This window comes from Theropithecus gelada, chromosome 15 (genome assembly GCF_003255815.1).
Source record: "Theropithecus gelada isolate Dixy chromosome 15, Tgel_1.0, whole genome shotgun sequence".
Taxonomy (NCBI): Eukaryota; Metazoa; Chordata; class Mammalia; order Primates; family Cercopithecidae; genus Theropithecus; species Theropithecus gelada.
In genome coordinates, this window is record NC_037683.1 from 19693732 (window position 1) to 19708002 (window position 14271).

Consider the following 14271-nt stretch of genomic DNA (forward strand, 5'->3'; position numbering starts at 1 on the left):
TTATCCTTTTCTCTATTTTCCAAATTTTTTATAGCATGTTTATAATGTCTTGGCCTGAAGAAGTGATCCTGCAAGCTTATTTGTTCTTGCTCTCACCTTTTGGTTTGTGCCAACTTTTTTTCCCAAATGTCACATTTCTCTTGGAGATCTTCCTTTTCTTTGCTCAAACACTCAACACACGATTGTAAAGCTCGGGACTCAGCAGTCATTCGTTCTATTTCTCGTTTATTCCTCTCGAGGAGCTGCTTCTGCCACTCTATTTCCCCTTTCTGCTGCTGGGCTATCTGCTGCAAATTCTCTAACTCCAGTTTCTCCTAAATCAGATAAAAGAGGACTCAAACATCCTACATGAGAAAGACCTCAGTTTCTTAAGGGTACAATGGCTTTGTTCATTACCTCTAGCACTGCCACCTGAGTCTTCTCTAATTCAGATACCTTTTGGTCATGTTGTAGCTTCAAACCTTGTAGCTCATTGTTTTCAAGTTGCAACATGTCCAGAATATTCTTTAGTTCTAAAGGATAGAAACAAAGCATGGTCCATGATATTAAATGAACTTGGAAAACATTTACAAAATGAAACAGAAAACAATGCTATTGACTAATACAAGATAATTTTTAAAATTCTGTTGCGCTGAATTAATGGTGCTAATTTTATTCTTAATAAAAAATTCTCTAAAAGTATTGTTACATACTATTTAATTTGTTTAAAACATTTTAACAAGCCAGGTGCAGAAGCACGCGCCTGTAATCCCAGCCATTTGGCAGGCTGAGGTGTAAGGATTGCTTGAGCCCAGGAGTTTGAGACTAGCCTGGTTGACAGAGCAAGATCCCATCTCTATATAAATAAATAAACAGACAAACATTTTAACAAAAACATTTAATTAACAAAGATCTGGTTCCAAAGCATTTGCTTCTACATAAAAGAATCAACTAAAAGCATTTTATATAAAATTGATCAAAATAAGTTAAAAATACTTTGAAATACAGACTGAGATTTACATAACAATTTTTTGGCCTTTGAAATACAGATATTTAAATATTAACTTTTTTTCTGAATATAGAGATACTTGCTTATTGTAGAAAAGTTGGAAAATACAAAAAAAAGCGTAAGAGAAAAAAATAAAAACCCACCATCATTTCACCACCCCAAATCACTATTACAATAGCATTTTGATGTTCCAAGAATGCATGCGCACACACACACACTCTCTCACACATTTTAAAATAAACTGGGACTATATACTCCATATTCATTTTTTACCCACTTTTTTCATTCTTCTCATGGGCATGTTTGTATGTCATTAAATGTTAAAAATATGACTTTTAAATTGGTCATCTGTTTCCAATTTTGCGGGGGGTGTGGTGAAACAGGGTCTTCCTCTGTTTCCCAGGCTGGAGCATAGTGTCATAATCATAGCTCACTGCAGCCTTGACCTCCTAAACTCAAGGGATCCTCCCTGCTTGGCCTTCCGAATAGCTGAGACTACAGGTGCACATCAGTGTGTATTGCTAATTTTTGAGTATTTTTGTAGAGATGGGATCTCACTACATTGCCCAGGTAGTTTTGAATTCCTGGGCTCAAGCAATCCTCTTGCCTCAGCCTCCCAAAGAGCTGGGATTATAGGCATGAACCATCACACCCAGCCTGTTTCCAAATTTTGTCATTATAAATATTGCTGTGATGTACATACTTGCCCTTTCTGGAGGAGTAGAAATGGGCTGACTGGTTCAACAGGTGTGAATTTTAAGAGTCCTGAAACACTGGGAGATTGTTCCAGTTTATATCTCAATTGATAGACTGTGTGTGCTCTTCTTTCAGCACACTCTGATCAGCAATGAGCATGATTATTTTGCTTTTAAATAAAGTTTATCAATTAAAATGGCAGAAAATAACATCATATGCCTTTTATAACCTGCTTTCTTTGCTTATTAGTAGTAAGGTTAAACTTTACAGTTTGTTTGGCCATTTCTTATTTTTTTCTGTGACTTGTAATACACAGACATTCCCAACCTCAAACTTTGTATGATTGTTTTCCTTTAAACTTACCAGTTTTATGTTTAGCCATCTGCCTTAAAACAATCTGAAGATTTTCTTCCTCTTTTTCAATTTCCTGCTTTATAAGTGTAAGCTGAGTTTTTCTTTCACTAATCTGAACGTTCAGTTCTCCTTTCTGAAAACTCAGTTCTTCCAGAAGAGATTTTACTTCCTGTGTTTGAAAAAAAAAAAAGTTACCCCCTCCTGTGACTGTAAATGAAAATTACTTCAAAATAAGTTCTGTTATTTATTGTTTTATTTCATAGAAATTCTAATTTGGAAACAAGCTCATTTTTGCCTTTTATGTCAAGAACAGCATTATATTTTGCAGAAACCTATTTCTATATAATAGAAGAAAGTAACATATTCTCTTCATCTAAATATATTTGCAACATTACTATAAGCAAGGCAATGTGCTATAGAGAGAAAAGCCTGACTGAGACATGGCTCCTGCTCTGGAGGGGCTTAGTACCTTGATGAGTGGTAAGGCAGGGAACATAAACACGATCACAAAAGGCTAAGATGCCCTAGGAAACATGCAGACAGAGTGTTTCTAAACTCAAAAGAAGGAAACTCCTTCTTCCAAGAGAAAGAAAAAAGTCAGAGAAGTTTTCTTTTCTTTTTTTTTTTGAAATTGAGTCTCACTCTGTCACTAGGCCGGGGTGCAGTGGCACGATCTCAGCTCACTGCAACCACTGCCTCCCGAGTTCGAGTAATTCTCCTTTCTCAATCTCCCGAGTAGCTGGGATTACAGGTGCATGCCACCATGCCTGGCTAATTTTTATTTTTAGTAGAGATGGGGTTTCACCAAGTTGGCCAGGGTGGTCTCAATCTCTTAATCTCGTGATCCGCCCGCCTTGGCCTCCCAAAGTGCTGGGATTACAGGTGTGAGCCACTGCACCCGGCCAGAAGTTTTCTTAGAGGAGGTGGCATGAAGCTGCGCCATGAGAAACAGGTGTGATCAGGCTAGTGATAGGGGAGAAAGGGAATTCCTGGAGAAGAAATGGTATGAGAAATGTACAGGGGCAGGAGAACTTTGAGCATATCCAGAAAACAACATGGGGGACTACACATGACAGCCACTGCATGGATACATAACAAATTGATTTTACAGAGGAGGCAAGATTTCAGGAATTTATATTTTCATTTGGGAAGAAGCAATGAAAATACATCAAAGTAAACCTATAGCACTGTCCTAGGACTCTTCAGAAAACCTAATAAAAAACACACCTTAATGTGATTGCACTTCTCAGCTACTTCAGTCTCTCCCAGTCTCAGAGCTTTCTGGAGGTCAGCTTTTGCCTGCACCATGCTTCCTTGGAGTAGATGCAGCTCCTCCTTTTTATACCCTAACTGCCTGTCCAAGACAGCCATCTCCTGCTGCTGACTTGTCACCTGTATTAAAGAAAAGGGAAGAGTAAGTTTGACAAAGGCCATACAGCTCTCTGTGCTAACCTGGAGATAATTTAGTTGTGAGGTAAAATCAGGAGCTAATAGCCTAGCCCCCAGGAGTCAGAAAACCCAGGCAAGGAGTGCAAGAGTGAAATGCCTAATGAAAACCTTGAGCTCACATACTTAAAACCACTCAAATCACAGTGATCACAGTAAGAACAACAATATGACAATCATGATTATCCCTCAGGTTATGGTTTTCCAAGAACTTTTATTTTTATACCCTAATTCCATTTTGACATCCTTGGTGATGGAAGTTAGTCAGAGATTTTTAAAATGTATTCATTTTTAAAATTAAAAACTTGTTACAATTTTAAGGACAATACATATTTGTTTACAAAAAAAAGAAGACCACGCGGATATGCAAAAGGAAGAAAACAGAAAATACTCAAAATCCCCCCTTATCAGATGACCACTTTTGTACTTTGGTATTGACTAAAAATACAACCGCAAGTGTTCATAAAGGCATTTAACAGAAATGATATCATAGAGTATACCATGTTTTGAGACTCACTTTTTTTACTCAAAAATATTGTATTGAGTTGGGATTCAAATTTAGTTCAGACTTTATCATTAACAACTATAATACATAGCCTCATTTATTCTTTTCTACAGTTAAACATGTATTACTTTTATAATCATACAGTGCTGTGTCAGTTGTTTTTTCAAGGCGTCTATTGTCATACCTGGCTTTTCAGCTTTTCCAGCTCAGCTCTCTTGGCTTGAAGGAGCGTCTCAGATTCTTTAAGGACTTGCAGGTGGTGATCCTCACTGCGTTCTGCCATCTCAACGTCTTTTTGCAGTTTCTGAAGCCTACAAAGCACCAGCAACACTAGAGCAGATCCTAAGGGACTCGGAACCCCAGAGCTGTCTTCCAGCACAAACCCCTTGTAGCCCTACAGAGGACTGACTTACTCTTCTGTCAGTTTTTCCTTCTTCTTGCTTAAACATTGGAAGTCTGAGTCTTCTGCTGCTACAATTTTGTTTATTTCTTTCAAGATTTCTTCTTGCTTCATTTTGTGCTGCTCCAAATCCTTTGCATCAGCCTGGAGTAATCTAAAGCACATTGCTTTATTCCCCCCAGGTCCTGTAGACTTATCATGCATTATTTATCATAAACCAATTATTATCCCCTTAGAAGCAAACTTTTCATTCATCTCAATGTGTTCTTCAACGGTTTAGGGAATCCACCTACCTTAGCTCCTGATGAGCTTTGACAAGGTTAATGGCAGTTTCCTGAGCTCTCCTTTCTAATTCCTCAGCATCTGACTCAGTTTGCAATAAACTTCTCTTGGCATCAGTGAACTTTTCGACAGCATTTTTTGTCTAGAAAAGAAACTGTCATTAAAAGCCATTCAGTTACAATACTCACTCACAGCTACTGGCCATGTAAACCAGTACATCTCTTTTGGAAAACAAGATGATACAGAAAGACATAAAAATGTCCATTCACTATAACTCTAATTCTTGGTAAATAATTCAGAAGCAAAGAACTACTACAGAAAAATGCTCATTGTATAATAATATAAGACCTGACAAATAATAGGCTAAGTGATAATGCATTAACAAAGTGGAATACTGTGTAGCCTTTAAAATGATCAGATGACAATGTGGCAACACAGAAGACAATTAATACTATGTTGGCTGAGAAAAATAAAATGATAATAAGCACTGTGAGAGCAACTATGTAAAACTACACGTGTGAGTAAAGACAGAAAGACTATATAAAAGTAGTCACTTGAAAGTAATGGAACTAAAGACGCTTTTTATTTCAAAATAATGTGTAATACTATTATATCATTTAAAATATTAAAACTATCTACCCAACTAAGTGGTAATGAAGTGATTTTACCAAGATTCTCTCCACACAGAAATTCTTGCTGTACTCTATAGTCATTATCAAGTGAAGTAAAAATGCATTGATCTGGTGATAATGTAATTATGGCTGACAAACACAAACATTAAATACTTTGCAAATGTTTAAAATCTTCCTATATAAGAGTTGGTAAAAACACAATTTTTTTTTTTTTTTTTTGAGATGGAGTCTCACTCAGTCACCCAGGCTGGAGTGCAGTGGCGTGATCTCGGTTCACACCATTCTCCTGCCTCGGCCTCCCAAGTAGCTGGGACTACAGGCGCCCGCCGCCACGCTGGCTAATTTTTTGCATTTTTAGTAGAGACGGGGTTTCACCGTGTTAGCCAGGATGGTCTTGATCTCCTGACCTCGTGATCCGCCTGCCTCGGCCTCCCAAAGTGCTGGGATTACAGGTGTGAGCCACTGTGCCCGGCCCACAATTTTTTTTTTAATCAACTTGGTTTCTTTTTCTGCCCAACATAAGATGCTTAAAACAATGACATCAAAAGTTCCAAAAATAGAGTGTGGTTTGCACTTGGTTGAGCAGTGACTCACCTTCAGCCAAAAAAAAAAAAAAAAAAAAAAACTGAAGTCTGCCATTGTACTAAAGCCAGAGGAGTCCGTATGTTAAATTTGTCTATTAAATATCTGCATGCATGCAAAAGGGTTGGCAAGCTCCCAGAGAGCTACATATTTCACCATAGGTCTTTCCATTTCAGATAGCTTGTTTCTGTCAGTTTCATCAGCAAAGCACTGGACAAAACTCGCTAGGCATTCCAGAAAAGCCACCAAATAGTTTTTTGTCTCCTTCTATGTCAGGTTTTAACACGTCTGGCACACTCCTTACAAAACGCCACTACTTTCTTTCTCCTCCTCCTTACCAAGCTGCCTCCCTGAGTCATTTTGGGAGGATGAAGGTAAAAGAACTTATCAGCTTTGGTTCACTTACTACCTCTGCCTACTACCGCTGCCATCAATTTTCTTTTGATGATTTTATATATATATATACCTATATATATTAATATATAACCAAAATATACCAAAATATATAATCAAAATATACCAGTGATATTTTGAAGATACATCATCAAAATAATATATCTTATTATATATTATTATACCAGTGATATTTTTTTCCTCTAGTTCTGCTCACATCTATTTTCTCTCACAGTAATCCAACATATGAAAACAGAAGGAACAGCTCATCTGAAAAGAAAAGGACTTTTTCCATTTTTAATTACTCACAGAATTTCTTTAATAAACAATTTAGTTCCCAGGTAATAGATTGCTTTTAATTTAAATATATTCATGTTGAAATAGCAAAATAAAAATAATAGTTCCTGAGGTGTTTCATGTGGGTAAGGAACTCTTTTCATCCTGGAATTCTCATCCAATTAAAAGAGCCCTTGGCTATGTGACCCTGGGCCAGTAATGAGCCTCTCCGAGCTACCTCAGTAAACCAAGCTAACATCATCCTACAGGGCTGCCAGGAAAGTTAAACGAAACATTTACAAAATGGCCATGCGTAGCCACAGCAGTGGCTCAATAACAGGTAACTCCTTTTTCTCCCCAACTTCCCTCTGTATTGTAGTCTAAAGAATATTATCGGGCCAGGCGCAGTGGCTCACACCTGTAACCCCAGAACTTTGGGAAGCCAAGGCAGGATCACAAGGTCAGGAGTTCAAAACCAGCCTGGCCAACATGGTGAAACCCCGTCTCTACTCAGGAGGCTGAGGCAGGAGAATCGCTTGAACCAGGGAGGTAGAGGTTGCAGTGAGCTGAGATTGCACCACTCCACTCCAGCCTAGGTGAGACACCGTCTCAAAAAATAAAAGAATATTATCTCAGACCAAAAAATATTTTGTATCATTATCAACTTGAAGACCAAAGTAATACTTGTGAGGTCCATTGTAGTTTAATAAGAATATAAAGATTGACCTATTTTAAAAAACACAGCAGAATCCAAATAATTAGATATAAAAGACACACAGGATAAGGAGGTGGGGTGTGCTGGGAACTAAGTAACTTCAGGAATTTTAAATATGCTGTTTTATTTAATCCATGCTGAAAAGCCTACATATTCTTAGCCTGAATTTAAAGATAAGAAAAGCAAAGCCAGGGGACTTACATGACTTGTACAAATTCTCACATCTCCTTAACTAGCAGAGTCCAGCCTGGAACCTGGCTGTCTGACTTGGACAACTGTCCTCTTAGCACACACACTCTCTTTCTAATCCTTCATGCAGATAGTAAGCTGACTCACCCACACTGAGCTCACACCCCAAACCACAACAAGACATACCTTTTCTTTAGTGCACGAAAGTTCACTCTCAGCCTCTGCCAGAAGTCGGTCAGCTTCCCTGAGCTCTGAGCGACGTTTCAGAAGAGTCTTCTCAATGCACTCAATTTCATCTACAATATCTTCATGATGTTTGAGTGATTTTTCTATTTCTAGTTCAGTCATAAGACTCTCAACATTTCCATCAATGAAGTCCCTAAAAAATAATATACACACCCATTAAAAAATTGTAAATGTAGACAATATAGGTACTTGTAGCCTAACTACTAAAAAGATCTACAATGATTTTCTAATTTTATATGAGAATAGATAAGAAAGACTGCTACATTTGATTCTGTTCAAGGTCTATGTTTACCATTTTATTAAACATGGAATTCTTATTGGCAATAAATGCATAATATGTAAAATGCATGACATGGAATTGTTTGCCCTTTTAAATATAACAACAAAGATTATTATGTTGTCATCTCTTGACCAAGAAAATGTTGATACTTCTATTCTCTTGAGGTACAAAAATAAAGCAAACCACTACCACAATATTCATCCATTCCCTCAAAACTATCCTTCAAGGGCAGTTTATAGGCTGCCCTGAAGACTACCTGATTTTGTGATTTATTCCATTCGGCTAAAGTAAAACTCTGGTGACAACATCTGACATATCAAAAACCGTGACACACAATTCAATATCTTAAGGCTAACATGACAAAATTATTTAAAAATTAGATTATCTATCACTGCATGACAGAAAAATATGAAAATAAATTCAACATTTAACAGATTCTTTCTCTTTAAATGAAGGCATACATATGATTTTTACTTTCTTCTTGGAACATTTTTGTGTTATCCAAACTTCCTAGAATAGTATTTATTACACTTTTACAACTATGAAAAGAAGTGGTGATCCTACCACCCTATCACCTCCCTCCAAAATACCTCAGAATAAAAAAATTCCACTCCCCAATGTGTATACCCACAAAAATAACAGATACAACCATCTGCCTAACCTTCAAACGTCTAGCCCCTATCTTTTAGGTGTGGCCCTTGCTTTCACTTGCCAAGACTGTTAGTCACATGTCTGCTGCTAGATGGCAGCAACCACGTCTTTCTTACTTGTGTCCTCTGCAGGCCTCCCTACTACCCTGGGGTCTGGGCCAGTCTGGGTTAAATGACAAAAACTGGGGAACTGTCATAATTCATGGACTTCTGCAACAGATAGGCTTTTGCATAATTAACCCAATCAACAGACGCTGCATTCACTAAGTGATCCTATGACAGGTGATGGGACACAGAGATGGAGGTCCAGCTACTGCCTTCAAGGAGCTCCTGGGCTCCCCACAACATTGTGTGAACAGTGCTATGACCAAGGTTGCTAACCTTGAATTGTGGGCACCTGAGAAGAAATAGGCTTTTAATGAGGAAAAAAAAGAGAGGGGATCTCTGACCTTTATTTTGAAGACAGGTTGGAGTTAGGCAGGGGGGTCAGCAGGGAGAAGACAGTACAAGCAAAGGTGTAGAGGCAGGAGAAAACGTGGTGTTCAGGGAAAGCACAGGACAGTGAGCCAGACCCAACACTGTGATAAAAGAAAAAGACAGGTAGGTTTCAGATGGAGAAGGGCCGTGTATATCGTGATGGGACTGAGAATCACACGGGAAAGTGGAACAGTCAGATTTGCAGTGTGTCAAGATACAGTGTAGACCAAGAGAGAAGACATGGAAGGCCACTGTGGAAACTATTACAATTGCTAGGATGAGAGTAATTAAAAGCTAGAGAAGGGGAGATGACAGAAAGGGACCAGTTTGAGAGCTCTCTGGATGCAGTCAGCAGGATTTAGAGACCAACTGGAAACACAGGAGAGTAACGGAAGAGAAAGAGTTGAGAACCCCTGCCATATTTTTAGTTAGGGTAACTGGAGAGGGGAAATGGTTATACCACTCTTCAAGAGGGACTACAAGAAGAACTGATTTGTATTATTGGCCAAAAGAACTCAGAACTGTATTGCTCAATGTGGTTCTCAATATGTGGCTATTAAATTAATTGAAACTAAATTTTGTTCCTCAGCTCCATCAGCCACATTTCAAGTGCTCAACAGCCACACTGAGCTTGTGGTTACTGTTTTGGACGGAAAATCAAGAACATTCCAAGATTACAGAAAGTTCTATTCGACAGCATTAATGAACTAGTATCGCATTTGTCTGAATTATAAAAAATATATTAATTACTTTTGCTGTTGACGTTTCTGGACAGTTCTATGTAATTCTTCTACTTCACGCTCTAAGCTTTTCTTCTCTTGCAAAAGATCATCAATATTATGATGCAGTTCTTCCATTTCTTTCTCGGACTGCCGCTTGGATGCTCTCATCCACTGTTCTTCCTGCTGCTTTGATTTTAAATGCTGCATTATGTCTTCCAATCTAGAAACTTCATTCTCCTGAATGAAGAAGGGGAAAAATGCAGAGCTGAAACATCACAGGATGTTTCCTCTCTTTCCTGCCAAAAGCTGAAATTAACTGTGGTTAAAGTGGTATCAATGACCCAAAAAATGATGGTAGATTCTAAGGCTTTGGTATAAAAAGTTAAATGTCATGGATGAAATTGATGGACAAATAGAACCTTTAATTTTTCAAACAGTCCAACTATGATTGAGAAACATTTGCCAAGCCTCTTGTGGATAACCTCTGCCTCCAAAGAGTTCGGTGTCTAGCACAGAAGACTTTCTAGACAGAAGTCTCTCCCTCCTCTGGACAAATGGGAGAAACGTTTTCTGAGAAGCCTGCCCAGAGGAAGAGGTGTTTTGCCTGGGTTTTGAAGAATGAATGAAAGAGGAAAGACCTAGGCTGAAGAAGTAACATATGCAAACGTAGGGAAGTATAAAAGTGTACCTGAGAAACTATATAAACGGCTGGGTAAGCTTGGAGAGTAAAAGAACCAGTTTAAGAGATTATCAATAAATGCTGAATAGAAAGAAATTGTTACAAATTACAATGTGCAAGAAAAAACTTTAAGAGAATATGAGTGACTACTATAGTTAAACTTGTAAATGCACACAGACCCTCTAAAACTAGTCTGACTTATTACAATGGTACTGGTGGACTTGATATGTGTCCTAGTTTATCTTCCACTCAATCTGCCAAGAGAGTAAGGAAAAAACAAAGGCTCCAGGTGTTCTGAGTCTGAAGGAGGAGCTTAGATTGTATTTTATTTCTCTAGAACCAAAAAATCAGAAAGTAATCTAATGAGGCTGGGCGCAGTGGCTCATGCCTGTAATCCCAGCACTTTGGGAGGTCGAGGCAGGCGATGACTCAAGGTCAGGAGTTCGAGACCAGCCTGGCCAACATGGTGAAACCCCATCTCTGCTAAAAATATAAAAATTAGCCGGGCATGGTAGTGGGTGCCTCTAATCCCAGTTACTCGGGAGGCTGAGGCAGGAGAATCGCTTGAACCCAGGAGGCGGAAGTTGCAGTGAGCCAAGATTGTGCCGCTGCACTCCAGCCTGGGCAACAGAGAGAAAGTCTGTCTCAAAAAAAAAAAAAGAAAAAAGAAAAAGGAAGTAATCTAGTGATTAGGAAATAATTATTTCTTAGAATCTAGCCTAAGAATAAGAGATACAGTAAGAATTTAGGTCAGCTACAGTACCTACAAATATAGAAATGTTGTACAGTCATTAAAATACTGTTTAAAGACATTTATAAAACCATGGGCAAATGCTTATAACATTAAGTAGGAAAAACATATAATAATACAAAATATTATATACAATAAAATATAAACTATGAAAATAAATAATAAATCCCACCACCTAGAGATAATCCCCACCAAAATATAAACTATGAAAATAAAAAATAAATAAATCCTACTACCTAGAGATAATCCCCACCAAAACCTTATTGTATGCTGTCCATACCTGTGTGCATACACGTGCACGTACATGTATGTGTATACACTCATATTATACATATGTGTATGTGTACAAGTACAGGCACTAGTAAGTGAATATATACATACACATTAATATAACACCTGTCAATAGAAAAATATATAAGCTTTGTAAAAATGGTAAACTTCTGGACTGAAAACATTTATTAAATGGCTAACCCAGGTTTGTAGATTGGCCTGAGACCCTAACTCCTGTACATGGTATTTTTGTTTTTTTGGTTTTTATTTTTTGCTGTTACCGGGGCTGGCCTTGAATTCCTGGGCTCAAGCAAACCTCTTGTCTCAGTCTCCTGAGTAACTCAGACTATAGGCACACGCCATTGCTTTTAGAAGAGAAATTTTAGTAAGAGAATGCTTGCACAGTTCTAAATATCAGCCTTACAAACACACCTTTGCCATATAATCCAGTCATAAACAGGTCAACTCATTAAGTATATACCCTTATCAGTCACCCATGGAAGCAGTGTGGAAAGAGAGTTATATGTCTTTCCACTTACTAAGTTATGGTGTTCAGGGACGTTGCAATGCAGCACACCCATAGGGATGAAGGGGATTGAGAAGTTGCGGGGTGGAGGCCCATACACCATGGGGGCCCCAGCAGGAGGTGGGCCATAAATAACAGTGCCAGGGGTGAGAGGTCGGCTATTGTTTGGCAAGGGAGGAGGTGGTGCATACAGGGCCATGCCCTGGGGCACAGGAGAACCATCAGGAAGCACAGTATACATCATGTATCCAGGAGGAGGCACAAATGGGGGTTCTTCTTGGTCATCCAGCTCACTCTCTTCCTGACTATCTCCTCCACTGCATGCATCTTCAAAGAAACAAACAGAAGAGTTTATTAAACAAAAGAGTGTTTTACCCCCATGGTTTACCAGGTAAACAAATTTAGTAGAAAACAGCAGCATTTAAGCCAAGATACTGGAGATGTGAGAATAAAACTGAAAAAAAGGTCAAAACTACTTTTGAAAAGCAGCTCAAAACATGGATTCAAAGTATTTTCTATGGCTGACACTTGAGTTTTTCTTATGTTTATCTGTTGGTTTGTTTCTGCATTCATTAATTTATTCATTAATTTATTAAGTGACCATCTGGGTATCTAATTCATGCTACATACAAGATCTCACAGCACTCAGTGTTTACCACTGTCATGACATTTAACACTCTCCAATGTGATAGCTTACTAACTTATCTGCCCTAAAACCAGAAAATATGTTTGCTGATCACTGACAACAGAGAACCTAGAACACAGGCACACAATAAACACTCAATAAACACTTCCTGGCCACATGCGTGGCTCATGCCTGTAATCCCAGCACTTTGGGAGGCCGAGGCAGGTGGATCACTTGAGGTCAGGAGTTGGAGACCAGTTTGTCTAATATGGTGAAACCCCCATCTCTACTAAAAATACAAAAATTAGCCAGGCATGGTGGTGCACGCCTGTAATCCCAGCTACTCGGGAGGCTGAAGCAGGAGAGAGAATCACTTGAACCCGGGAGGCAGAGGTTGCAGTGAGCCAAGATGGTGCCACTGCACTCTAGCCCGGTGACAGAGCGCGACTCCATCTCAAAAAAAAAAAGTTTCTGAATGAACAAATTCTCAGAAGGTCATATTCACATTTTACAGATTAACAGTTTCAGAAGCTACATAATTAGCCAAAGACCACACAGCTAATAAGTGAAAAAGATTTAATCAGGTCTGACTCTTCCCCCAGAGCTTTGGAAGACAGATCCATAACACTTCATTTTAGGAAGGTGAGATTAATGCCATGAGGCACAGACACAAGACACCATGCTCCAGTACAGTCAAAGAGGCTGCTTAGTCAGCCTGGGTGAAGCAGGGTGGAAGAAAGCTCCATTTAGGAGCATTGTTTGAGGACCTAGGTCTTGCTGAAGGATAAGTAGGCAGCAGCATGGGAGGGGAAGGAGGAAGGACATTCCAGACAGGGTTTAAAACGACGACAAGAGGTCACTGGCCAAGACCAGATCACAGAAGACCTTATGGAGCTAGCTAAGGAGTCTGGACTGTGACTTAGGGATTTCAGGGAATCAATAAAAGGTTATTAAACGGGCAAGAGAAATGCAACTTTCCTATGTGATTTGACTTACCTCTATTTGGAAACAATTTATGTAACCCACTCCTGATGGGAGAATAAACCCAGTATCCTGAGGCAGGGGGAGGTCCACTGCCTTCCTTCCCATCCTGCTGCCCAGGGCATGGTTTTCTAACAGGAGTTGAGGCTGTGTACTTAAGGCCAACACCAGAGTCCTTGGTGGCCTGGGAACTATGGCTGGAAACCTAAAACAAATGACAGCAAAGCACACTATCTATTACAAACGGAAAGGCTGATTTTAAGAAATGTCAAAGTCTAGAGCAAAGTTGAGATGTAGCAAGGTTGAGAAAGAACTTGGTTTCTTTTCATTATCCTTATTTTTCACAGAAGTGAGGTGATTACACAGTCACATAAACTGCAGTTCCATACACAATTCAGTTTATTAACATCCCTCTGGACTTGATCGACATGGCAGTGTCAGGGAAGCCATGCAGAAAGGAGGGCTGTGTGGGTAATGGCTGGGGTCACATCAGACTGGTCTGTGAAAGTGAAGGGCTCAAAGTGTGGTGAAAGCAACCAAATTAATGTCTATTTATCCTTTCAAAAGCCATTTTAAAACACCCATCTCCTATCCTCTCTTTTGGTA

At 39.0% G+C, this 14271-nt stretch overlaps 1 protein-coding gene across 1 annotated transcript in view; it reads right to left on the minus strand.

Moving 5' to 3' along the window:
• The window catches only part of CNTRL (centriolin), a 96026-nt gene that overhangs the window by 14851 nt on the left and 66904 nt on the right, over positions 1-14271 (minus strand). Inside the window, exons 24-34 of the mRNA XM_025358788.1 lie at positions 13681-13870; positions 12073-12386; positions 9862-10070; positions 7645-7837; positions 4683-4813; positions 4403-4543; positions 4174-4300; positions 3266-3430; positions 2048-2207; positions 397-512; positions 97-314 (exon numbers count right to left, since the gene is read on the minus strand). Coding sequence (XP_025214573.1) covers positions 97-314; positions 397-512; positions 2048-2207; positions 3266-3430; positions 4174-4300; positions 4403-4543; positions 4683-4813; positions 7645-7837; positions 9862-10070; positions 12073-12386; positions 13681-13870 — 1964 coding nt within the window. The remainder of the gene's footprint in view (positions 1-96; positions 315-396; positions 513-2047; positions 2208-3265; positions 3431-4173; positions 4301-4402; positions 4544-4682; positions 4814-7644; positions 7838-9861; positions 10071-12072; positions 12387-13680; positions 13871-14271) is intronic.